Genomic DNA, 25,152 nt, shown 5'->3' with positions numbered 1-25,152 from the left:
ACATGGATCAGCCCTAATGGGTCCACAAAAAATGAGATCGACTACATACTGTCCACGGAACGATATATCATTAAAGATGTAACAGTTCTTAACAAATTCACAACAGGTAGCGATCACAGGATGGTCAGAGCAAAAATTAATATCGACGGTAACTATGAGATGAAAAGAAAAATAATAAGAAACTCGGATATAGTAGATAGAAACAAATTAGGGCAATATAAAGAGAAATACAAAGACCTGTTAAAAGAACAATTCACCGAAAAATTAGACAGTGATGATAAAGATATAGACGAAATAAACAACATACTTACAGCAACGATGGTTACATCAGGAAAAGAAATAGCAAAAAAGGATGTTAAAAAAGACAACTATGTATCAGAAGAAACAAAGAAGCTTATGGATAAAAGAAGAAAGCTTGTCGAAGAAGGCAAAAGGAAATCTATAGAATATGTAGAAATCAATAAGACAATAAGCAAAATGATAAAAGAAACTAAGAGAAAAGAACAAGAAATAAAAATAGAAGAAGTAATACAGAACAACAAGAATATGAAATGCTTAAGACCGAAACTCGGCAGATTTGAAATAAACAAAATAAAAGACGTAAACGGAGTAGAAACAAACATTAAAGACGACATCATAAATATAATCCAACATTTCTACTCAGAGTTATATAAAACAAAAAAGGAACCATCAGAAGAAATAAAAACCCAACTTAACTCGAAAATAAAAAATGTCAATTCAGAATTACAGCCAGAAATAAGCAAATCAGAAATAAAGAAGGCATTGAAAGAAATGAAAAACAACAAATCGCCTGGAAAAGATGGAATAACTACAGAGATGCTGAAATATGGTGGAAAAGTGGTAATTAATACTCTCTATTCCCTTTTTAACAAAATATTAAAAGAAAAAAGAATCCCAAACAACTGGAAGGAATCCGTAACCATTATCTTACACAAGAAAGGGGACAAAGCAGATATAAAAAACTACCGTCCTATAACACTCCTCAATGTAATGTATAAGCTCCTAACAAAAATTTTAACCAACAGATTGACTGACAAAATTTGACGGATACCAATCGAAAGAACAAGCTGGTTTTAGAAAGGGATTGAGCACAAGTGATCATTTATTAAGTATGAAAATCCTTATAGAACGAGCAAATGAATACAACATCCCTCTATATGTAGCGTTCATAGATTTCGAAAAGGCTTTTGACAGTGTCGAACATTGGGCAGTGAAAAGTTCTTTGATTAACAGCAGAATTGACCACAGATATACAGACCTAATAGCCAATATATATAAAGATGCCACAACAACAATTAAAGTATACGAAGGAACACAATCAATTCAAATAAATAGAGGCGTAAGACAGGGTGACACAATATCACCGAAACTTTTCAATCAGGTTCTGGAAGATATCTTTAAAAGATTAGAATGGGAAGAAAAAGGTATAAAAATTTGTGGACAACGCTTGAACCATCTAAGGTACGCCGATGACATCGTATTGATAACCGATAAAAAAGAAGAATTGTTTGAAATGATGAAAGAACTGGACATAGAAGCCGGAAAGATAGGCCTTAATATGAATTACAGCAAGACCAAAATCATAACAAATACAGATGAGGACATCACAATGAGGATCGGACAAGATGAAATAGAACAAGTTCATGATTATAAAACTTAACAAGGAAAACCAAACAGCAGAGATCAAAAGACGAGTTAGACTGGCATGGGCGGCATTTGGAAAACTAAGCTACATCCTTAAAAACAAAAGATATCCACAACATCTTAAGACCAAGGTATACAATCAATGCGTACTCCCTGTTCTCACTTACGGTTCCCAAACGTGGACGTTTACAAAAGCAAACATGGACAAGATCATAAAGACGCAAAGAGCAATGGAAAGGCAAATGTTGCACATAAAACTATTGGATAAAAAGAGAAACGAGTGGATAAGAGAGAAAACCAAAGTTAGGGATGTTAGACAAGAAGTTGCAAAGTTGAAATGGAGATTTGCCGGACACACTATAAGACAAAAGGAAGACCGATGGAACAAAATTCTCATAAATTGGAGACCGTGGCAATATAAACGAAGCAGAGGAAGACCACAAATGAGATGGGCAGATGATGTCAAGAAGCACGTGGGCTCTAGGTGGATAACTGTAGCGACAGACAGAGAAGAATGGAAAAGGATTGGGGAGGCCTATGTCCAAAGATGGACCGAAGAAGGCTAACTAGATAGACTAGAGAGCCACGTGACCTGCCCAGTTACATTTCAGTGTTGCTACTCTCTCTACTGCATCAACCACTCCTGATCTTTGTCATAGCTGGTGGTTTGGGATCATGTCTTGTAGTGAAACGCCCAACATAGCACACTCCATCGCCCTTTGAGACACACTGTAACATGCCCCAAAAGAGGGTGACATTTGTATAACATGAAAAGGGAATCGAATTTTGACAAGATGTTGTTATGTCATATTAGGGGATGTTACACAATGAAGGACATGGCCTAGTAGCTCAGAATCGGAAGAGATGTGGGGTGGATTTTTAAGGGATGTTGTTAGTATACTCTTATTAGCTTAGAAATAAAAAAACATAGAAAAATCAAAATAAGGATGTCAAAAAAAATATATACTGGGCGCCACTGGTTACCTTATGGGAACCAAAAATATGCAAGAAATAGAAATATTAAAAGAAAGATAGCTAAATCAAAATAAAACAAAGACATAGTCAAATAAAAAATATGTAGAATACTTTTATATGAAAACAAATATGGTGTGAAAACATATATATCGTGACTTACCTTATCTACTCTATACTCAGCCAATTCTTTATTGTTCTTACGATACAAGAGAGAAGGAGAAGAGAAATAATAAATTTGTATTTTGAAAATCAAACCTTATTTATTAGAACAAAAAAGTGATTTTATGAATCTGTGATCTCATGGTGTTACAAATTGAGATCGAGATTACCAAACAAAAAAAAAAAGAATGTGTGTGTACTTTGTACGCACGTAAGAAGATATTCTTCTATTATATAATAGGTAATTTAAACGAAGTAAATATACTTAAAAGGTTATTTGTACTTATTTTATTTAAAAATCAAACTAACTTTCTTATCTACCACTTTCAAAAAAGAAGAATACATATCTTCAAAAATTATATAATAATATACTTACAATCATAAAATCTATAAAAAAAATAAAAAAATAATAACTTGCTTGGGGCTCGAACCCACTTCACGTCTACCGCGCCGTACGAAAGTTGACGGCATTTCAAACTGCACCAAACTCTCGTATATGTCATGTGGAAATATACACAAACTAAACGTTTACACCATAAATTTATATGAATTTAATAAAATTATTAGTTTGATTTTTGTCGAAATAAAATACAACAAAATATATAGTAAGAAAACGATATATGAGATGAAAAATTGTAGAAAGTTTGTTCGTAATCAGATTATGTAAATTAAAGCATTGCCTACTAATAGGTAACTACATTATTTTGTTTACATTTTCCAAATAGCTATTGGAATACTAATATAAATAGTATTGGAACTATTAGGTATTTCCAACTGAAACATTTAGAAATACTTACCTGCGGCTTTTCAAAACTATTTAAAAAGTCACTATAATTATTAATTTGATTTTATTTCTGTCCACACATCAATAAAAACTAATATTATACAATATTTTCGTTTACCGATAACCTCCATATTGAACAATTATTGACAGATCATTTCAAAATTTCAACACACAATCAGAGCCCGTATAACCACTAATACCATACTGTCGGTGTGCGCATGGGCGAGGATCAATCAAATTTTACCCTTAATCGATTCGCCGCTAAAGAAGAATATCTTCAAAAATGAAAGAAAAGTTCTACATAACAAAAAATTATACCTTGTGTTACAATCATTGTCCTGGTCCTTCTTGGTGGTTGTTAAGTCCAAGGCGCGATTTCACTTCACTTTAAAGTCACTTTATAAATTATTGATACAGCAACAATACATAATTGATGAAACCATAGTTCATAGAAAAATCTTTATAGAAAAATTCAGCATTGTATGCATTCTGCATTCTCAAAAACAAATTAGTTCTACTCGAACAAAAATATTAAAAGTTATTTGTTTTATAGTTCATTAAACGGAATAAAAAAATACTAGAATGGAAGCAAACTTCATGCTTTAACTAGGGTGTTGAATCTAGTAACACAAAACGAAAACTTCTTCTGCATAATTCCTGGATTTGACTGCATGTAAAAAAATTATACCGAAAGTGGTAAACAATATCAACAATCGCCTAATAGTAGCTAAAATTGAAGGAGTTCACGTACTCTGTCCGCCATGTGTGCCGAGCTGAACCAAACTCGCAGAGCTTTAGCCAGCCGGCCGGAGAAACTTGCAACTACATTTTAACTTCACTGGAAACTAACTGCAACTCAAAACTAAATTTCACTTGATGACGGCCCTAGCAGAACTGAACTTGAAGACGGACCTAACAGAACTAAACTTGAAGACGGCCCAGATGGAACTGAATCTTTTCTCCTCAAACTCTAACCAAAACGCCCTATCCAAAATCATCACACGATCTTTCCCATCGACAATCCAACGACAAATTACAGATTCAAAACACTCAATCAATTAAATCTTTGCCAATAAGAAGTTGCAATTTACGCTTTAAGTTGAACCCTCTGGCGTATACCAAAACAGCTCGACCAATCACAAAAAAAAACAAACAAGCAGATCTCAATATTTCGTACCGCCTATTCTTTCCATGAAAAATGCTTAAGTCAGCTCTAACGACGATTGTCGACTCAAAACACTTGACAAACTTTATCGCTGATCCCTTTATCTCTTAGATAAACATTTCCTACAGTCCCAAAGTCGGTAGAAGCAGTAATCTGAGTCTAATGGGTACGACTTATCAACAAACTCTAGACCTTCGTCTCGGAAAACTATTAAACTTCTTTGATAACTCGCCGAAGATAAACAAAACAAATCGGATGATCCAATACTATGAAGAACGAAAAATACATTGCAATGTAGAAAAGAATTACGCAATATCATACGTCTGTGAGAAACTTGAAAATATTCATGTAAACATCCTACTTCAGATATAAATCATGAGACAATTCGCGGCTTCGGAATACGAAACTATTAGACAAAATGCCTATACCGGGGTCGTAATATAAATATTGTCTCAACACAAAAAAATTAAGGGGTGGTCATTGACCTTCGCACCGTTACAACACAGATCTTTTGCACTGTCCTTATTGTCATGGTCAACGTCTCCGCACTGTAAGTCAACACTGACAGAACACACTGATTAAAGGTTTTTCTTTTAAGGAATGTTGGTATGTCAGACGATTTGAAAACATGGTTCAGCTTGCCGAAGGCTGCCTAAGTCAGTCTTATACGACGGAGAAGCTCAACGGTTTGGTTATCTTTTCCTATACGAATCTCATAACCTAGGTATTTATAGACCATTACCTATCAGGTATAATATTACATCAGGCTTCCTCCTCCTCAGTCGTTTCCTCATTGCTGAGTGTCGTGATTCCCTATAATACGAGCAACTATCTCTTTCCATCGGCTTCTGTCCTGAGCTTCCCTCATGGAATCAGAGAATGTTTTTCCACTGGCTTTCTGTACTTGATCCGTCCATCGAGTAGGTGAGCGACCTCTACTTCTGCGCCCTTCAACGTTTCTCGAAATTATAAGTCTCTCAAGATTATCATCACTTCTTCTTGCAATATGGCCGAAAAATTTTAAGACGGTGGAGAGGCAAATAGAGGAAAGTCGAGTGTGAATATTAAGCTCTTGGAGGATTGAGTGATTTGTTCTGTGTTCCGTCCATGAGATCCGAAGCATTCTTCTCCAGCACCACATTTCAAAGGCGTCAATCCTTTTTCTGTCGTCCGATTTCATTGTCCATGCTTCGGATCCGTAATTAAATATGGGAAAAATTAAGGCACGTACTAATATTATTTTGGTGTTCTTCGACAAGGAGCGATCTTTCCAGATTTTCGATAATCGACTCATAGCGTTTTTAGCCAAGCCTATTCTCCTACGTATTTCTGTTTCATAAGATCCTGTATTACTGATGTAGGATCCTAGATAATTGAACTCGTTAACCACTTCAAACTGGTCTAAGGCTCATGTTGTCTGAAGTGAATTTGAATAATCTACTATCATAATTTTTGTTTTTTGTTTATTTATCTTGAGACCACATCTATTGCTTTCGGCTTCCACTAGCTGCAGCAGGCTGGACATTTCTTCTTCGGATGCAGTTATTAATGTTGTATCATCTGCATATCTGAGATTTGATATCTTCTTTCCTGCGATAGAAATACCGCAATTCCATTTGTCGAGTGCTTTTTTCATTATATATTCCCCATAGAAATTAAAAAGACTTGGAGGTACAATACATCCTTGTCGGACTCCTCTACCTATTTTAAAAGGATCGAACTTATGGTTTTCAATTCTTATTCTGGTTTCACTGTTCTCATATAGGCTTTTCACCAGAGCTGACAGATGATCAGGAACCCCCATCTCATGTAGAACTTTCCACAAAACTGTCCAGTCTACACAGTCAAATGGCTTCTGATAATCCAGAAAGCAGATGATCATCAGAATTTTGAATTCTCGTGCTTTCTCAATGAGTTGTCGCATATTAAGAATCTGCTCCCTTGTGCCTTTACCCTTCACGAAACCTGCCTGTTCTTGTGGTATTTGTCTATCCAGGTATGTCTGCATGCAACACTTGATGATTCTCAACAGAATTTTACTTGGGTGTGAAATTAGTGAGATGGTTCGGTAGTTACTGCATTTTGTGGTTACGCCTTTCTTATGGATGGGAGTAAATGGTGCGGTACACCAATCACTGGGCCATTTGCAGATTCTCCATACATGATTGCACAGTCTCCACATTAATTGGAGACCATGTTCACCCATGTTCTGTAAAAGTTCTACCGTGATATCATCGCAACCAGGTGATTTATTTTTTTAAGGTGTTTTATGGCTTCATCGACTTCAGACCTTAGAATATCTGGTTCTAGGGTTGTTGTTGAGACTTGCAGTGCTTGCATCAGGCTTAAATAGCGTCAAATAACCTCAGAGTGAGCAAATGCGGCACCATCCTTGCTGACAGCTTTCTCATACCAAAAATTTCTTGCGAAATATGACCCACGCGATCTTTTGAGATACCTATTCTCTCAGCTATCTCGCTCAACTTCAGTCGGCGGACTGCCAATACGAGATCGTGGATTTTTTCACGTTGTTCTTCGTGGTAGCCATTTTCGTGGCATCTAGGCATGGCTCACCAAAAGCCGACGGCCGACGTGCGATCACGTTGAAACTTATTAAACCCATTTTTGATGGTTGCCATCGAAGGAGAAAAGTCACCATACACAGCATCCAAGCATCCGGTAGTAATGATATTGCTGGAAAAATACCTTGCAAATCTGTAGATGATTCAAATAAACGAGAGTCTAAAATGAAACTATCTTTGAATATTTCCAATAAAAAAACTATCAAAACTCGTCATAACTTATTATTTTGAGTTAAACTTTCTGTATTGAATCTAAAAAAAACCAATTATTATTTATTTCAAAATTCTTGTTTATAAACTTATATTTTCAACAATTTTAATAGGAAAATTATTATTTATAAACATAGTAGCTTAGCCCTAGTCTACTTTCAAATTCTGTACCATCTGTGAATAAGTCGATAAATCAAAAATACAAACTTTTCAGTATGGCCATTTTAAACATTTTATTAGTTTTGAAGAATAAAAAATTTAAGTTCAGTTTCGTTTTCGTAGAAATTGGTGGGTAATCATGCAACGAATGACGTACATAATTATGAGCTTTGAGCATGTCACTTACAAAAAAAAATCTAACTTACCCACTTATTGACGCCAAATTTCTGTGGTCTTATTAAGTTACCGACTTATTGTACTTAGTGTAAATTTCCAGGACAAAAAATTCAACATTTTTTTATACTTTATTTTTTTATAAAAAGTAACATCAACGTTAATTGGAAAAGGAAACTGAAAAGCTACTGATTATCTGCATCAAACTCTTCCAAATCAGGGTCCAAGTCTTGCATATCTGTAGTGGGCAAATTTCGGTAAAAGCTACGAAAAACTTCATCGATGAGCGGCAAAGGATCAAGTAGGTCTTTCTTTTTCTCCTTACTAATTGGCAGAAGCTTATCTGTGCTTTGAGGCAATGTGCTTGGTACAAACTGTAGAAGCAGTTCTTGTACAATGTTAATGAAACGGGTTTTCCGACTGTGTTTTTGTACACGTCATACATTTTAGCAATAGATAAGTCACTAGACAAGTACTTTTTAGATGTCCTATTTCTGCAATAGTGGCTCTCGTATTTAGGAAATAACAAAATGTGATCTTTGGCATTTTGAATTTCTTCTGCAGAGCGTTTGATTACCTGATGGCGCAATTCCACGTCTATTAGGAGAAATAATTCCAGAAAATGCATTTTTTTCTTTTCACCCACCATCTCAATAAATCCTTTAGTTTTGCCAAGGGTTGCAATGGGGCAAGTTTTACAAATTGGCTTTTGTATGCCAGCAATAATGACGCTATATTTATATGAACATTCTCTATATTTTTTTCTTGGTCCTAGCTTTTCTGTTTTCTTTGGATTAAAGTTAATTAGAGAAGCAATATAGGTAGCCCTTCTATCCCGACTTCCCAAATTCCAACAATTTTGAAAACATTTACTCCGGTCTTCATCTGAAAACCTTTCATTACATTTCATACGACATGCTTTTAATGGCCTCATATTTCTAGGTTTTACGACCTTTCCTTTTTCAGTAGTGTAACTTTTACCAGCATTTCTGAGTTCTTTACTTTCTTGTCTTTGCTTTCGTGTCCTTTCCTGTTTCTTCTTTTTTTCTGTACTACTTGGCTCGTTTTCCACTGAAACATGGTCTTGATCTTTTTCCTTTGTCTTGTAGGAATCTTTTCCTGTCCTGACGGACTAGTCTTGACTTGAATATCTAGTTACTCCTAATTAAAATGTAAAACCCCCCTACTATTTTGTTATGTTGATAAACAGGTAATTGAATATACCGAGAAAAATAAAGCAAAATGCAACGTGCCCAAGTGGGTATTTCTACATACCTAGTTATTCACGGACTGAATATTATGTACCCGGATGGTCAAGTTAAGATACATTATTTCAAACAAATATTTAAAACTTCAATATTAGATTAGTCGATATACCGGTTCTGATAGCTAATAATTCGTCAAATCCAAATATTCACGGGCTTCTACCAAGTAAGCTATTGCATATTTGAATTACTCATTTATTCACGTGACGGAATTGAAAGAGAACTATTTCAAGATTGAAATATCTTGTTTTTACGAAAACTTGACTTATCCACTTATTCACGGATGGTACAGAATTATTCCCCAGTGTTGTCCAAGGTAGAAGGCCGAAGATCACGAGGAACATCTCAGAGGAAGAACAAGATGGATCAACCAAATTTTACAGCAGTCTGTAAAAGACCTATGCATGAGTTAACAGGAATGGCCAGAGACGAACAACAAACGATATCACCATGACTACTACACTCCCTCCGCGGACTCGTGACTGAAGAGAGAAATACACACGGCTATGTATTTCGAATGGTAAAGACCGTATTGGTGTCTTCCAATATACCTGATTTTCTGTAGGAATTTTCCTTATATTAATGAATATGTTTGTTATTTTATAGACGTCAGAAACTAGCCTTTCACCCTCTATCGATATTTATTATTCACTGCATTATCTTGTTTTGATGTCTCGGTATTATTAACAAATACATAATTTAGCTAATCAAATAGAGACGACTGGACACTAATGCATATCTAATTTCCCTAAGGATAACACAACTACCGCTGAAATTACCGTAGATAAACAATGAGAAACATTTGATACATAATCCTAATAATTTTTCTTAATATTTCTTATTAGGGGAGTGCATATAGATTTTAACTTCGGAAAAAATCAAACAAAATAGAACTTTTTGTAATTTCATTAAGAAATGTTTAATAAACAACATATCAAAAAGTTCTACTCGAGAAGTGGGTGCTTCATTTTTTATTAAACAAATGAACTACGAAGTTTGATGGTTTTTTAAATAACTCCAAAAATATAAATTTTAGAACAAAACTGACTTGACCATTGAAAAATTCAGAAAATTTTACAAAAAAAATCTTATACACTGTGTCCACGGTTGGGGTGCCTTAGAGGAAACCTTTTTTATTTTCAACTTTAGCGAAAAATGTCATTCTTGATAAAAATTTTTGCTTATTCTAAAACCCCATAAAACAAAGTAAAATTCAAGTTTTTCAAAACATGCTTAATGTTGTAGCCAATTTTATGCAAAACCCTATAAATTTTTGCCCTAAGTTCAAAATCGTAAAAATAATATAGTGTGGCTAAACTGCAATGTAACTTCGTAGCTGTCAACTCCGATAAATAAAATTTGCAAATTGTCATTCTTTTTGGAGAAGACAATGTTAAGCATCGAACAAAGATTTTATCTTGTAAATATTGCAGATTTGAAACAAGCAATCATTAATGCCATCAGAGGAATCACCCCAGACATGCTAATAAACGCTTATAAAGAATTTAAAAATAGGGTGGAGAGATGTTTTAAAGTTGGTGGAGGTTACGTCGAATAGTTGTTTTATTTATTGTTAGTTTTTCTATTTTCCTTTATTATTGTTTTGTTATTGATATTTAAATTTACTGTTTTCCTTTCATATGGTTTTAGAACAAGCAACATATTTACCAAGAATGACAGTTCACAAGATAATCTTTGTTGAACGCTTAATGGCGCATGGCACAGGAAGGTAAAATCCAGAATGCAATCCAAGAAATGGCACACATGAAATTAAATATTCTAGGAATAAGCGAGATGCGTTGGCCAGGCTCAGGAACCGCAAATATCGGAGAACACCGCGTATACTACTCTGGAATAGATAACGGCAAACACGAATTAGGTGTCGGTATTATATTGACAAAAGAAGTTGCAAAATCTGTTGACAACTTCATCCCAGTCTCAGCAAGAGTTATGCTCATACAACTGAAAGCAAGACCAATCGACATCAATATAATTCAAGTGTATGCACCTACAACAGAAGGAACAGAAGAAGAGGTAGAAGAACTATACCGTAGAATTGATGAAGTCGTGAAAAGGTTGAAAAAGCAAGACCTAACAATTGTCATGGGTGACTTCAATGCCAAAATTTGGGGCTAGCAAAACATCATCTGCAGTTGGACCATTTGGACTAGGAAACCGGAACGATCGGGGAGATACATTGGAAATTTTTGCGGAAGCAAATCAATTAGTAATAACGAACACCTGGTTTAAGTTACACCCAAGGAAACTGTACACCTGGAAATCTCCACAGGATTCTGTGGGAAGGATTGTGAGAAATCAGATTGATTACATACTAGTAAATAAAAGGTATAGAAACAGCTGTACATATGTCAAAACATACCCGGGGGCAGACATAAATTCTGATCATGTACCAGTTGTAGGTAATTTCAAAGTCAGAATGAAGAGGGTTACAAGTAAGTCGATCAAGAGGTATGATATTAGAAAACTGAAAGATCCCAATGTTCAACTGAGGGTGAGTGAAAACCTCAATACAAAGATGCTAAAATGCAGAAATGCAGGAACTATAGATGGAAGTTTAACCGTCATACAAGAAACAGTGAGAGAAATAAAAGAACAACATCTGAAGAAAGATACAGAGAAACGGAAATCATGGATGACCGATGAAATACTCGAGCTTATGGATCAGAGAAAAAAGAACAAAGAAAATCTCAAAGAATATAAAAGAATACATACCATCGTCAGAAGAAAGATAAGAGAAGCAAAAGAGAAACAAAAAACAGAACAATGTCAAGAAATAGAGGAGTATCAGAGTCGATATGACAATTTCAATGTCCATCGAAAAGTGAAGGAAATAGCTGGGAAGTTCCGAAAACGCAGCAGCGGAAAAATAACAGATGATGAAGGCAATCTTGCCATAACCAAAGAAGATAAAAAGAAAGTATGGGAAGAATACTTGGGGAAACTTTTCCACGACCTTAGAGCAGGAAAAGAACCCACCATTGAAGATAATTCAGGTCCCGAAATCCTACCAGAAGAAGTAACCACAGCCATCAGACAAATGAAGGATGGAAAGGCACCGGGACTTGATGAAATACCTTCAGAACTGCTAAAGCTATTAAATGGAGCACAAATAAAAATAATAACTGAAATATTTAATGACATATATAAGGCAGGAAAAATACCAGCAGAGTGGCTCAAATCTGAGTTTGTACTGTTGCCCAAAAAACCAGGAGCAAAAGTTTGTGAAGACTATAGGACCATAAGCCTAATGAGCCATCTTCTCAAGCTGTTTTTAAAAGTCATCCATAATAGAATTTACCGAAAATGCGAAGAACAAATTGCGCCCAATCAGTTTGGATTTGTGAACGCCGTTGGTACGAGGGAGGCTTTATTTAGTGTGCAGGTGTTGTTTCAGAAATGTAGAAATGTCAGTTGTGATGTTTTTGCATGCCTGATTGACTACAAAAAGGCTTTTGATAGAGTCCGACATGAACAAATGATGGAAGTGCTGAAGAGGACAGGGATTGACGGAAGAGACCTGAAAATAATAGCTAACCTGTATTGGAATCAATCAGCAGTGCTCCGAATAGATGGAGAATATACAGATCAGATCAAAATCTTAAGGGGAGTGAGACAGGGATGCTTAATTTCACCGCTGATATTCAATCTGTACTCAGAGCACATTTTTGAAGAGGCTCTAAAAGATATTGATGAAGGCATCTCAATAAATGGAGTCAAGCTCAGTAACCTGCGATATGCAGATGATACAATAGTGTTTTCCAATACCATAGAAGGGCTGCAAAACTTAATGAATAAAATAACTGAAACCAGTAGAACATATGGACTAGATATAAACACCAGCAAAACCAAGCTAATGATCATCAGCAAGCAAAACATAACTGGAGTAAATCTGTATGTGAACCAAATGAGAATTGAACGTGTCTCACAATACAACTATTTGGGCACTATAATCAATGAGTCGTGGGACAATACTCAAGAGATTAAATGTCGCATCGGAAAGGCAAAAAGTGCATTCTTGACTATGAGCTCTGTGTTCAAGAGCCATGACATCACTCTAAAAACAAAGATAAGGCTCCTTAAATGTTACGTGTACTCAGTGCTTTTATACGGAGTAGAAACGTGGACCTTGAAGGCGGAAACTCTATCGAAACTTCAAGCTTTTGAGCTATGGCTGTACAGAAGGATCCTGAAAATACCATGGACAGACAAAGTCACCAATGAAGAAGTACTACGGAGGATGAACACAACCGCAGATTTAGTCAACATCGTGAAGGGCCGTAAGCTGCAGTACTTAGGGCATATAATGAGAAATCAAGGCAGATACCAGCTACTCCAGTGTATTTTACAAGGTAAAATTGAAGGAAAAAGGACCCCAGGACGAAGAAGAATATCCTGGCTTGCTAACCTGAGAGCATGGTATAGAAAGACCTCAACTCAACTATTCCGTATAGCAACTAACAAAGTCATCATAGCCAGAATGATCGCCAACGTTCGGAACGGACAGGCACCCTAAGAAGAAGAACGCTTAATATTGACGAAAAAAATTACAATTCGCAAATTATTTATCGGAGTTAACAGTTGCTAAGTTACATTTTAGCTTAGCAATACTAGATTATGTATTGTTACGATTTCGAACTTGGTGCAAAAATTTATAGGTCTTTCCATAAAATTGGCTACGAAATTAAGCAGGTTTTGAAAAACTTGAATTTTATTTCATTTTACCGGGTTTTAGAACAAGCAAAACTTTTTATCAAGAATAACATTTTTCGCTAAAATTGAAAATAAAAAAGTTTTTTCTTTGGGGCACCCCAACCGTGGACACACTGTATAAATGATTTTCTAAAATTAAATCTGTATCTTCTATAATTTTTTATTTATAACGCTAAAGTCTCACAAACACAGTCGCTAAAGTCTTCTCACAAACATTGGCGCACTGTAAACTAGCGAACGGCGAAGTGCACGGTTGAGTTATTTTAATGTAATTCTTTAACTAATGGATCAAATGAAATTTTACAGATTGAACCTAAAAGAAGAAAAATTAAGCTTATCTTATGGTTATAATAGAAAGAAATAAAATGTATGGGCATAAGTACGGGGGGCGGAAAGTGAGCCTTACATGAATTTTGTTTAAAAATGATTTAAAAATGTGTAACTAATACAATTTTTCTTATAAGACCCTCAATTTTGCACAACTTACCTTCCAAGCATCGTACTAAATTATGTTTCATTCAAAAAAAATCTCAAAAATTTAATTCAAATGATGTGACGTCTTAAAAAAATGTAATTTTTGAAATATTCGTAGTTTTATAGAATTACCACAACTTTAAGACGGTATTACTTAAGTTTTAACAGATCTATTACAGTTTTATAATTGCTTTTTTAAAGCTTGGGATGTAGTGTTTAAAATGCACTGAATTATTTTACTTTAGAAACGAAATATACTATTTCTTTTTGAAAAAATTAAGAAAGATAACAAAAATGTAATATAAAAACCGAAAATTACCAGCTAAAAATATGTTTATATAAAATGATCAAAACTTTTTTCTGTAAAACTTATCTAAAATACATTTAACAATAATAAATGTTCAGCAAAAAAAATTTTTTAGCTCTTACACAGTATGTCTGCGTAACTTGGAACCTATTGATAACTTTTTTATTATCAGTTTTACGAAAAAAAGTTATTCCTTACAAAATACTCTGCATCGTATATAATCTAAGATGCAATCATCAAATATCAAATTTAATGAATTTTATACGAGGTATGTCAAAAAATATAAATTTCACTCAAGAGTGTTGTTTGGAATTAAAAAAATTGTTTTAGTGTTCAATTACATCCTTCTAATTAAAATATTGTGAATAATAAAGGCACACTCTTAAGAAAAATTAATATTTTTTACATATCTCGTATAAAATTAAAAAAGTTTAATATCTGATGGTTGTATCTTAGATTTTAGACCAGGGAGAGTATTTTATGAAGAATAACTTTTTTCGCAAAAGTGATAATAAAATAGTTATCATAATTGTAATAAAATGATGATGACTATCCGTAATTTGAGGAAAAATTGAAAAAAAAAATTTTGATTAGAATAATGTAATTGTATATTTAAACATAGTTTTTAATTTCAAAGGACTTTTCATAATAGCGTTTTTTGATATTCTGAAATATAAAGGTACTTTACTCTTTAACGAAATTCATATTTTTGACATAAAATTGATAAAATTTGATATATGATGGTTGAGTTTTAGATTTTTGACTATCCAGAGCATTTTATGAAGAATAACTTTTTTTCGTGAAATTGAAAATAAAAAGTTTTTCATGTGGTTCCTAGCTACGGAGACATACTGTATAAGAGCTTCTGTATAAGAATTTTCAAATTGCAATGCCATATTCGGATTCAGTATAATCAAAAACAAAATAGAAACATATTTGATCAAAGTAAAATGATGAATTTAACGATATTTTTAAAATTATTAATACAAAACAATTGTTATTGTTTAAACAATTAATAAACAATTAGCGGCCAAATCCGCGAGTAGAACTTTTACTTTAACATGTATATAAACTAACAAAAAAATTTTTAGAAAAATATAAGCTTGTTTGAATTTTTCCGAAACAATGCACATTTTCGTTCTAATTGCACTCCCCTATATTCTCTGATCTGTTTATGTAATATTTTACGTATTCATAAAAACAAATTAAACTCATTTTCAAAGCAGCATCCCTCTTTTATATGTATAAAGGTGAACTTTCCTTTGAATGGGGATGGGAAAAACCTACCGATTATAACCTAAAACCGGTTTATTTACTTCACAATAACCGGTTTTACCGGTTGTTTTTTTGTCCCGGTTATAACCCGTTTTTCTTATTAAAGTAATAACCGGTGAAAAACCGGATAAGTATGATATCATAATGAATTCAGAGAAAAAAATATTCTTGGTTTAAATTCATCAATAATTCTCGATTTGCTTAATGTTTATATTCGTTAATGACTCTCTCAGTGAAATATGTTTATGAAATGTGATAAGATGAATTGGCTATTTTGATGAACTTGAAAATAGGTACGTCTTGTTGAATTGGGGAATCCTAGTAAAAATAGATGTTAGTATCAATCAACTGTGCAGTTATAGTTGTATTATAATTTTTTTATAGATGCTATACCCACACAAACGAGAATGAACTATTTTTACGTAAGGAATCCAAATCTGCGATAAAAAATGGGGGCTCCCATTTAAGATTTTAAAGTAACCCCCACCCCACCTCCGTGGGGGGTCGTGTTTGGTGCCATTCGATAGATTTTTCAAACATATTGAATAAGTGCATTTTTCAGTTTTTCGATCTGATGTTCATTTCGCAAAATATCGCGGGATTCGTATTTAAAATTTTAAATTTACCCCCCACCTATCTCCGTGGGAAGTCGTGTTTGGTATCATTCGATAGATTTTTGGAAAATATTGAGCTCGTATTTTTTAGTTTTTCGATTTGACATTCATTTCGCGAAATATTCGCATTTTTCATGTGAAACTTTGGGACTCGCCCATTTCCTTACGCCCCGCTCAAATCATCAGATTTTTGAAATGTACACTTATCTTAATCTAACGATTTCGAGTTTTTCTAAGGATAGATTTTTTTCTTTCACCCCCCCCCCCTCCCTTAACGAACTCCCCAGCATTAAGAGCCAATATATGGTAGAGGTACATTTTCAGGGTATAAGGTTCCTCCCTATGTAATAATCTGACGCGCTCGAGTAACTGCAAAAATCCCCGCTTGGGCTCCCCTACCATTATATTGAAAATGGACATGTGGAGTATCACAAACTAAACTGCAATGTAAATGTAATATTGTAACCTATTGAGTATTGAATATGGATCCAAAAATCGAAAACCGGTTTTTGGGATAACCGGTTTATTTGACCGGTTATAACCTCCAGGTTAAACCCTAAGTAAAAAACCGGTATAACCGAAAACTGGTGTTTTGACAACAACCGCCATCCCTAACTTTGAAATAACCTCTTGCATATATAAGTAACTACATTAATTTATATTGTGCTGTTGATAAAATAAATTCGAATGCAGAATTGCACGAATTGCAACATCTGTTCTTAAGTTAGTTTAGCAGAACTTATTAAGCATTGAAAGTAAATACACGACTGCTTAATAAAGAAAAATAATATACCACAGCAACGATGTAAGTCTATACCATAGCAACAATCTCAGTTTACACAAAACTTGAATCCTGTGGTTGGATGTGGAGTGTAGCGATTGCTACCACGTAGCGAAAGACACCACCGTCTTCTCATCAGGCTAGGAACAAAGTGATTTTTTTCTACTGTCTGAACGACGGTTGTTAAAGAATTGGTTTTCGAGTATAAAAAATAAGAAACATTTACTAAAGAATCCTAATTTTTTCTTACTATTTCTTATTATCTGCTCTGTTTATGTAATATTTTACGTATTCAGAGAATCAAATTAAACTCATTCACAAAAAGTACCCTTCTTTTATACCAAGGTGAAAGTTTCATTTGAAATAACCGCTTGCATTTATAAGTAACTACATTAATGTATTTTGTGCCGTTGATAAAATAAATTCTAATGCAGAATTACATGAAATGCAACATTTGTTCTTAAGTTAGTTTAGCAGATCTTATTGTTCTAACCAGGGGCTTTGGCTCATGCGCACTGGTTCCTGCACTTTTTAACCGTGAATGGTTGTAAATCATTCAGCCTGTGGTTAGAGCAAGGGGACAGTTCCTATGGTTCAAATACTACGAAATAATACCACAGGAAACTGTAAACTCTTTAATGTTAAAGGGAAATCAACATTGAACATAAATAAACAATACTCTGCGAGAGAATTATACTCTACAATAGTTTGTTATTGTTAAACAAAGGGTTGAGAAATACATGGTGTGAGCGGCGAGAATAACTACACTACTTACGAACATGAGAGAGAGTGTTAGCAACAAATTCGTTGTGGCTAGGCGTCAGAATCTTGCACATACTCTTCTATTTACACTAGAGTGGGGCACTGCACTTTCATACACTTTACTGTTTTTTGACAACAGAGATACTAAATATAATAAATTGTTTGTAGGTACAGAGCCCTTGAGAGAGTTGGCATCATAGCTTACGCGAGCCAATAGTGCCTAAAACGATCGGCGCTACACTAGGTACATACTTAAACGGTGTCTAATTTGCTACTGGTGACTTACTAAAAAGAACTACCGGTGGTTCGAGGGGGCGAAGGGGAAAACTACAAGAAATGTGTTGTTTTGGCATAGCAACAGCAACAGCTGAGCTCAAGTTTTGGGAATCAGTGGCTCGGGCCACAACTATTTATCTGTGTTCCATCAGCGGCGTGGGGAGTTATTTTTTCTCGCTGTGCACAGTTTAAATGCAATTTGAACATTCTGCCACCACCGGAAAAGCGGCCATCCATATACAAGGCGGAGAAGACTACACTACGCGACAAACGACAACACGATACCTAACAATCTTACATATATGCATATATATATAACGCAGCTGGTTTAATTTGATGAGGCGACCATGTCATCTGAAGGGAGGGGGCAAACTTTTGTGATGGACCTGGTATATTCACCATTTGTCGTTTTAAGACGTACGACTCTAACCTTACCGTCTTTCCCTGGTATTACCTCTAATACCCTAGCTAGAGGCCACTTTAATGGAGGCGTGTCTTCATTTTTTATTAAAACAACTTGATCTACTTTCAGATCTGTTTGTGGGCGTAACCACTTTGGGCGTTGCTGCAACCTGTTAAGATAATCTTTTGTCCACCTTTTCCAGAATATTTGCTGTGCCTTAGTGCACCTTTGCCAAGATGTGAGTTTATTGTCTAATTGTTCTGAAATATCTTTGTCGGGATACGCGGTTACTGGACCACCAATGAGGAAGTGCCCAGGTGTGAGTGGCTGCAAGTCGGAGGCGTCATTTGATATTGGAGATAGAGGTCTAGAGTTCAATATTGCTTCAACCTGTGCTAATATTGTGTAGAGTTCTTCAAAGGTATAACTAGAGTTACCTAGGATTCTTTGTAAATGGTATTTTACACTTTTGATGGAAGCTTCCCAAAGCCCACCGAAGTGAGGAGCCCTAGGGGGAATGAACTGCCATTGCGTTTCATTCTGCGATAAATATTCTCTAATTGCGTCATAATTACTTTGGGTTTTGAAAAAATCATAGAGTTCTTTCAGTTGATTTCTTGCCCCTTGAAAGTTCGAACCATTATCGCTAAATATTTTGGAAGGGTTACCTCTACGAGCTATGAATCTTTTGAGAGTCGCTAAGAATGCCTCTGTGGTGAGATTGGAGATAAGTTCTACATGTACCGCTTTCGTGACCATGCAGACAAAAACTGCGATGTAACATTTCGTTACTGGGACTTTTCTCAATTTTGAAGATTTTACGAGGTAGGGTCCTCCAAAGTCGACACCTACTTTGAAAAATGGGCGGGATGCACAAATCCTTTCTTTGGGGAGATCTGACATAATCTGTTCAGCTACTTTTGCGTTGAACCTGTGACAAATAGTACAAGAGTGGATAATGCGTTTAATTTCTCTGAGAGCATTGAGTGGCCAATATCTGAGTCGGAGATTTGAGAGTGTATTTTGCGGTCCTGCATGCCGCAAACGAATGTGTTCTTTTTTGATCATGAGTGTGACAACGTGAGCTTTGGAGGGGAGCAATAGCGGAAATTTTTGATCGAAGGGTATCTCAGCGTTAGCGAGCCTGCCGCCTACGCGGAGGAAATTAGAAGAGTCGAGAAAGGGATTCAAACTTAATAACTGCTTATTTGACAAGGGGCGATTTGCGGAGATTTCTGCAATTTCTTTTGCAAAATAATGCGATTGTATGGCTTTCACTATGCGATCATGCGCTTGAGAGAGTTCAGAGGTGGAGAGCGGTTCAGAATTTTTCTTTTTATTTTTCAGTACTTGAGTGAATCTTAATACGTACCCCACTGTACGTTGAAGGGTGGAAAACTTAGAAAAACGAGAGAATAGAGATAGCCAAAAATTTTCAGGCTGAACAAGAGTCGTAAGAACAACTTTCTTTTCTTCGGGTAATTTGAGAGAGGGTGGGGGTAGGTTATTTACTTGCGGCGTTTCAAAGTCTGGGTTTCGTATGAATTCTGGGCCATGGAACCAAATTTCAAAATTACTAGGTTGAAATGAGCCTCTAGACAGCATGTCGGCTGCATTATCTGGGGATGAAACGTGCCGCCACTGGAACGTTTCACACTGACTCTGTATTTGACTGACACGATTAGCTACAAACGTGTTCCATCTACTTGGGTGAGAATTTATCCAATGTAAAGCAATAGTGGAATCAGTCCACAAATTTACTGAGTGAGGGCGGAGATCATTTTCAAATATACTTAAAATTTTTGTAGTCAACTTCGCGAGGAGCAACATGGCACATAACTCTAGTTTGGGGATAGTGATTATTTTCTTGAGAGGGCATACACGACTTTTACTGGAAATTAAGTTACATGAAATACTATTATCTGAGTATTTAACTCTGAGATACAAAGCACACCCATACGCTGATGAGCTGCTGTCAGCGAATCCATGAATTTCAATACGAGAGACATCTTTACTAACTTGCAATTGTCTAGGGATGACGAGATTTTTTAACTGGAGGAGATTTGACACAAAATCTTGCCAATATTCAAGAATAGCGGAGTCACAGATGGGAGTGTCCCAATCAATTTTTTGCAGCCAAAGTTTCTGCATAAGGATTTTTCCATTTACTATGACTGGATTTACTAGACCTAGGGGATCATATGAGGAGCTAATTATCGACAAAACTTTTCTTTTCGTGAGAGGAGTGACTTCTAGAGCAGTGGGGACAGAGATTTTAAATTCATCGGTAGCGGGGTTCCATTTGATGCCTAAAACTTTGCAGGGTAAGTCATCTAAATTTAAATCTTTTTCTTGGGGGTCAGAGTGAGAGATTTTTTGCAACATCTCTATTGAATTGCTGCACCATTTGTGTAATTGAAAACCAGAGTTAGCGAGGGCGGAGTTTAACTGAGTGTACAAAATTTCTAATTCAGAGAGAGAGTGCGCTCCACACAAAATATCGTCAACATACGTTTGGTAGAGGAGCGCATGAGAAGCAAGAGGGAGATTAGTGTTTTTCTGTGCGATGTCCTTTAAAACTCGACAAGATAAGTAGGGAGCAAAAGTTTGACCAAATGACACGGTTAAGAGTTCAAGACATTCCAGTTGATCTGAAGGGGAGTTGCGCCAAAGTATGTTCTGCAAAAAATTTTGTGTGGGGTCTGTTTTGATTTGCCTAAACATTTGACGTATGTCAGCGGTGAGTGCGAGGGGGAAAAGACGAAATCTTAAGAGAATGTCATACAGATCTGGTTGGACCTGATAACCTTTAAGTGCTATATCATTGAAAGAGAGCTTCGAGCTGCTGGGACAAGAGAAATCGTACACGACTCGAGTTTTTGTCGTAACGTGGTCGCTTCTAATGACGGCCAGGTGGGGAACGAAATACTTGTTCTGCGAGAGCGAATTCGTAAGGGTTAGGGGTATGGGTCGAGCGTGACCTTGAGCTACATAATCATTAATAAATTCTTGATAATCTTTCAACAGATTGGGGTTTTTCTGAAGTTTGTTTTCTAGCGATAAGAAACGCCTCTTTGCTATAGAAAAGGAGTCACCTAGCTTGAGGTATTCGTCGGGGGTTTTAAAGGGCATTTTTACAACGTAAGTGCCATTTTCTAAAATTTTAGTACTGGAGGTGAACAAATTTTCAACAATTTCATTTTCAGGTGCGGAGTGGGAGGAAGTGTCAAGAATTTCTTCTTGATTCCAGAATCTATTTAAGAGAGTATCTAGTCATAAATTTTCTTCATTATGTTCGAGGGAGAGAGCGTCAGAGATACCTGTAAACGCGTAAACTTTTTCTTTGGGGGTATTTTCGAGACAATGTTGGGGGACATTACCAGAGATCACCCAACCCAAATGTGTATTAATTAACGATGGGAGTCCTTTACCTAAATGTAACAACCCATGAGATAATAGCGAGTAATAAATTTCAGCGCCTCCTAAAATTTGAATCTCGGACGGCACTGCAAATGTGCTATCAGCTAAGCAACTGATTAAATGTGCAGGTATATTTAATTTTGCGGGGTTTATACTATACTGTGGCAGACGTTGTGAAATGGTATCGATAACAGAGCAATCAATAACAAAATTCCTTTTATTAACTTTTGAATTAATTTCCAGCTTAACTTTTTCGCGAGAGATTAGCGTTTCTTGTCCGGATAAGCCGGACACATGCAAATTTTGTGTTTCAGAGGGTAATCCTAATTGTTCAGCCAACTTTGTTGTTACAAAACTATTTTGAGAGCCGTTGTCTAATAACATTTTAACAGTCATGGGTTGACCGTTGTGAGAGAAAACTACCACTTCAGCTGTGGCTAGCAAAACTTGCGATTCCTGATTTCTATTTTGTGTAACTGCGTTGTGCGAGCTCGCGTAAGAGACATCGGTTTGTGACCTATAATTTCCACGATTTACATGGTTACCTGCTTGGGGGGCTTGGTTTGGACGCTCTTGTGCGTCTGGCGTAGTACTTTGACGCGAATGTGCGTCCTGTTGCGAATAGCGGCGTGTGCGAGAGTCCGGAGTATGATTCCTTGAATTATCGTGGTAAGAATTATTTTGCCGTATATTAGAGTGCTGTGGGTGAGTGTGATTATTATTCGTATGATAAGTTTGGGAGCGCGGCGCATATTGAGTGTTGGAGTTTGCCTGTGAGTCTAAGTGAATCAAAGTGTGATGCTTTTGGCGACAAATAGAACAACTTATTGTTGACCGGCAATCCTTGATTGAGTGCTGATAACCTAAACAATTGAAACACAGCTTTTTCTGTTTCACACTATTAAATCTTTCGCGAGGAGGGAGAGCGGTAAATCTAGCGCAAGAATAAATTCTATGAGCACCGTTGCAAATCACACAAGTAGCGTTAAAATTCGGAGAACTGGGGCGTGAGTGGGGGCGGTTTCGTGGCGAGGGGGGGCGAGCATTAGATTCACAACTTGCATGCAAGTTAACCTTAGGTTTGAACGCGACCGTTTTATTTTCTTCTACATTGTGCTTTTTCTCATTAGCGTTTTCAAAACTGGACAAATTTTCTAAAATAACGCAACGTTTATCTATAAAATCAAAAAATTCTTTAAGAGTGGGGATTTGAGCAGTTTTGCGTTCTTCTTCAAAGGACTTTCGCGAGTTTGCATCTAATTTTTGTTCAAACAGAAATACTAAAAGAGCCTCTGTCAAAACTTTATCGGTGAGATTTAGATTATTGAGACATTCGATATCCTTGCGCAGCGATGAGGCAAACTCTCTCAAAACCTCAGAGTTACACTTATTAATTTGGGGGAAATGTACAATATTTGACAAATATTCGTTTACTACAATAGATTTGTTCTCATACCGGTCTCTCAATGTCTTAAGTGCAACTGCGTAATTAGAATCTGTAACTTTTAAAGTATCAATTAACTTAAGGGCGGATCCCTTACTAAGGTACGTAAATAATAGAGCCTCTCAGCATCTTTAAGCCGAGAGTTACTGCCAATTAAAGCTTCGAAAATATCTATAAAGCCTCCCCATTCGGAAGGGCGTGAACCGTCAAAACTTCCGAGCTTAATGTCAGGTAACTTAACATTACTATGTAAATCTTGAGAGACAGGTACAGAACTATTATTGCGTATGGGGGTAGAGCTACTAGAGGGGGACAATTTTTTAATTGAATCTTTCAGCGCGGCGATACTAATAACAAACATTTCTTCCGTTACCTCCCTTTCTTCAGAATCTGTTAAATTGTCATTTTCTTCTACTAAAATCTCTATCGAGTTTTGTGCGATTGAGTACTTATCAAAATATTTCTCTACAATGTCTAATTTTGCTTCAAAAATTGAAATCGAATTAATACCCTGTGATTTTTTATTAATCCAATCCTGAACGCGAGTTACCTGCCCTTTGGCAGCTGTCCTGTTATTACATAGCGATTTGTAATCCATTATTTAACTTTTATATGAGCAAAATACAAATTTTCATCAATTTACTTCCTAAGAGATTTGAGTTATGCACTAAAAACAAGGTCGTAGAAAAAACTATGTTAAATACGCGTGTATGCTGAACTGAGTAAACCGACAAAAAAAACTTTTTATACTAGCGATACCTGTTATACATATCACCTTTTTCATGTATCTAAATACTTATACCTACCTATTTACATACAACATAAAAAAAAATCATATATCTTAATCAGCGTAAAACGAATAAAATGCATCATAAACTGTAACAATTACGAGTTACACCCTGTAAATCCTAAAATGTTTTCATATATTTATACACCTAAACTCGAAAAATTAATATTATAACTCATCATCATTGTGAGATTAAAATCAGTTTTAACTATTTCTACTTTAAAAATTATGAAGAAAAAACCTGTCTGTAGTCCACTTGTCGGGTCGGGGTTTCAACTGCTAGATTGCTTGCGGTGTTGCCGTCGCTTCAAAACTTTCTTGAGAGCCTTGAAGCTTTCTTGATTGGAGCGTTGGCGGTGTTGATTCGTCTGCGATTCTTTTGTTACCGAAGAACTTGTATTCACGCGCTAGCGATTCTGCCCGGGCGCGAGTTGGTTTAACCGGAGACAATGGGTGGAATGCATAAAACGTAGTACCTGCTAATGCTTCAAGTACGTACTACATTTTTGAAGAATTTGCTACACTTACAAAGCACTTGCTTTCCTCCGTAGTATCTGCTATTATTTACCAGATACATAGAAGGATGTACTACGCTTTTGAAGTATTTGCTAGTTTAGTAGAATTTGCTTCAGTTTAGGTGAAGTTGGTGGATGAATGACTTCGGCGTAGGTGTTTTTTGTTAAAAAATGGCAGCATTTATGAATGTTCGTCGTAGAAAAATCTACAAACTAGGAAGAAGA

General features: G+C 35.8%; 1 protein-coding gene across 1 annotated transcript; it reads right to left on the bottom strand.

Moving 5' to 3' along the window:
• Positions 1 to 22,034: 22,034 nt before the first annotated feature.
• On the bottom strand, positions 22,035 to 24,223 carry LOC126892833 (uncharacterized). Its single transcript, XM_050662570.1, has 2 exons — positions 23,773 to 24,223; positions 22,035 to 23,662 (listed from the first exon to the last, which is right to left on the bottom strand). The coding sequence occupies exons 1-2, from the start codon at positions 24,221 to 24,223 to the stop codon at positions 22,035 to 22,037; spliced, it is 2,079 nt and encodes a 692-aa protein (XP_050518527.1).
• Between the last annotated feature and the right edge of the window lie 929 nt (positions 24,224 to 25,152).

The sequence above is a fragment of the Diabrotica virgifera genome, chromosome 9 (assembly GCF_917563875.1).
Source record: "Diabrotica virgifera virgifera chromosome 9, PGI_DIABVI_V3a".
NCBI classification, from domain to species: Eukaryota; Metazoa; Arthropoda; class Insecta; order Coleoptera; family Chrysomelidae; genus Diabrotica; species Diabrotica virgifera.
Note: the sequence above shows the minus strand (reverse complement) of the source record. Positions and strands in the feature narration are given on the sequence as shown.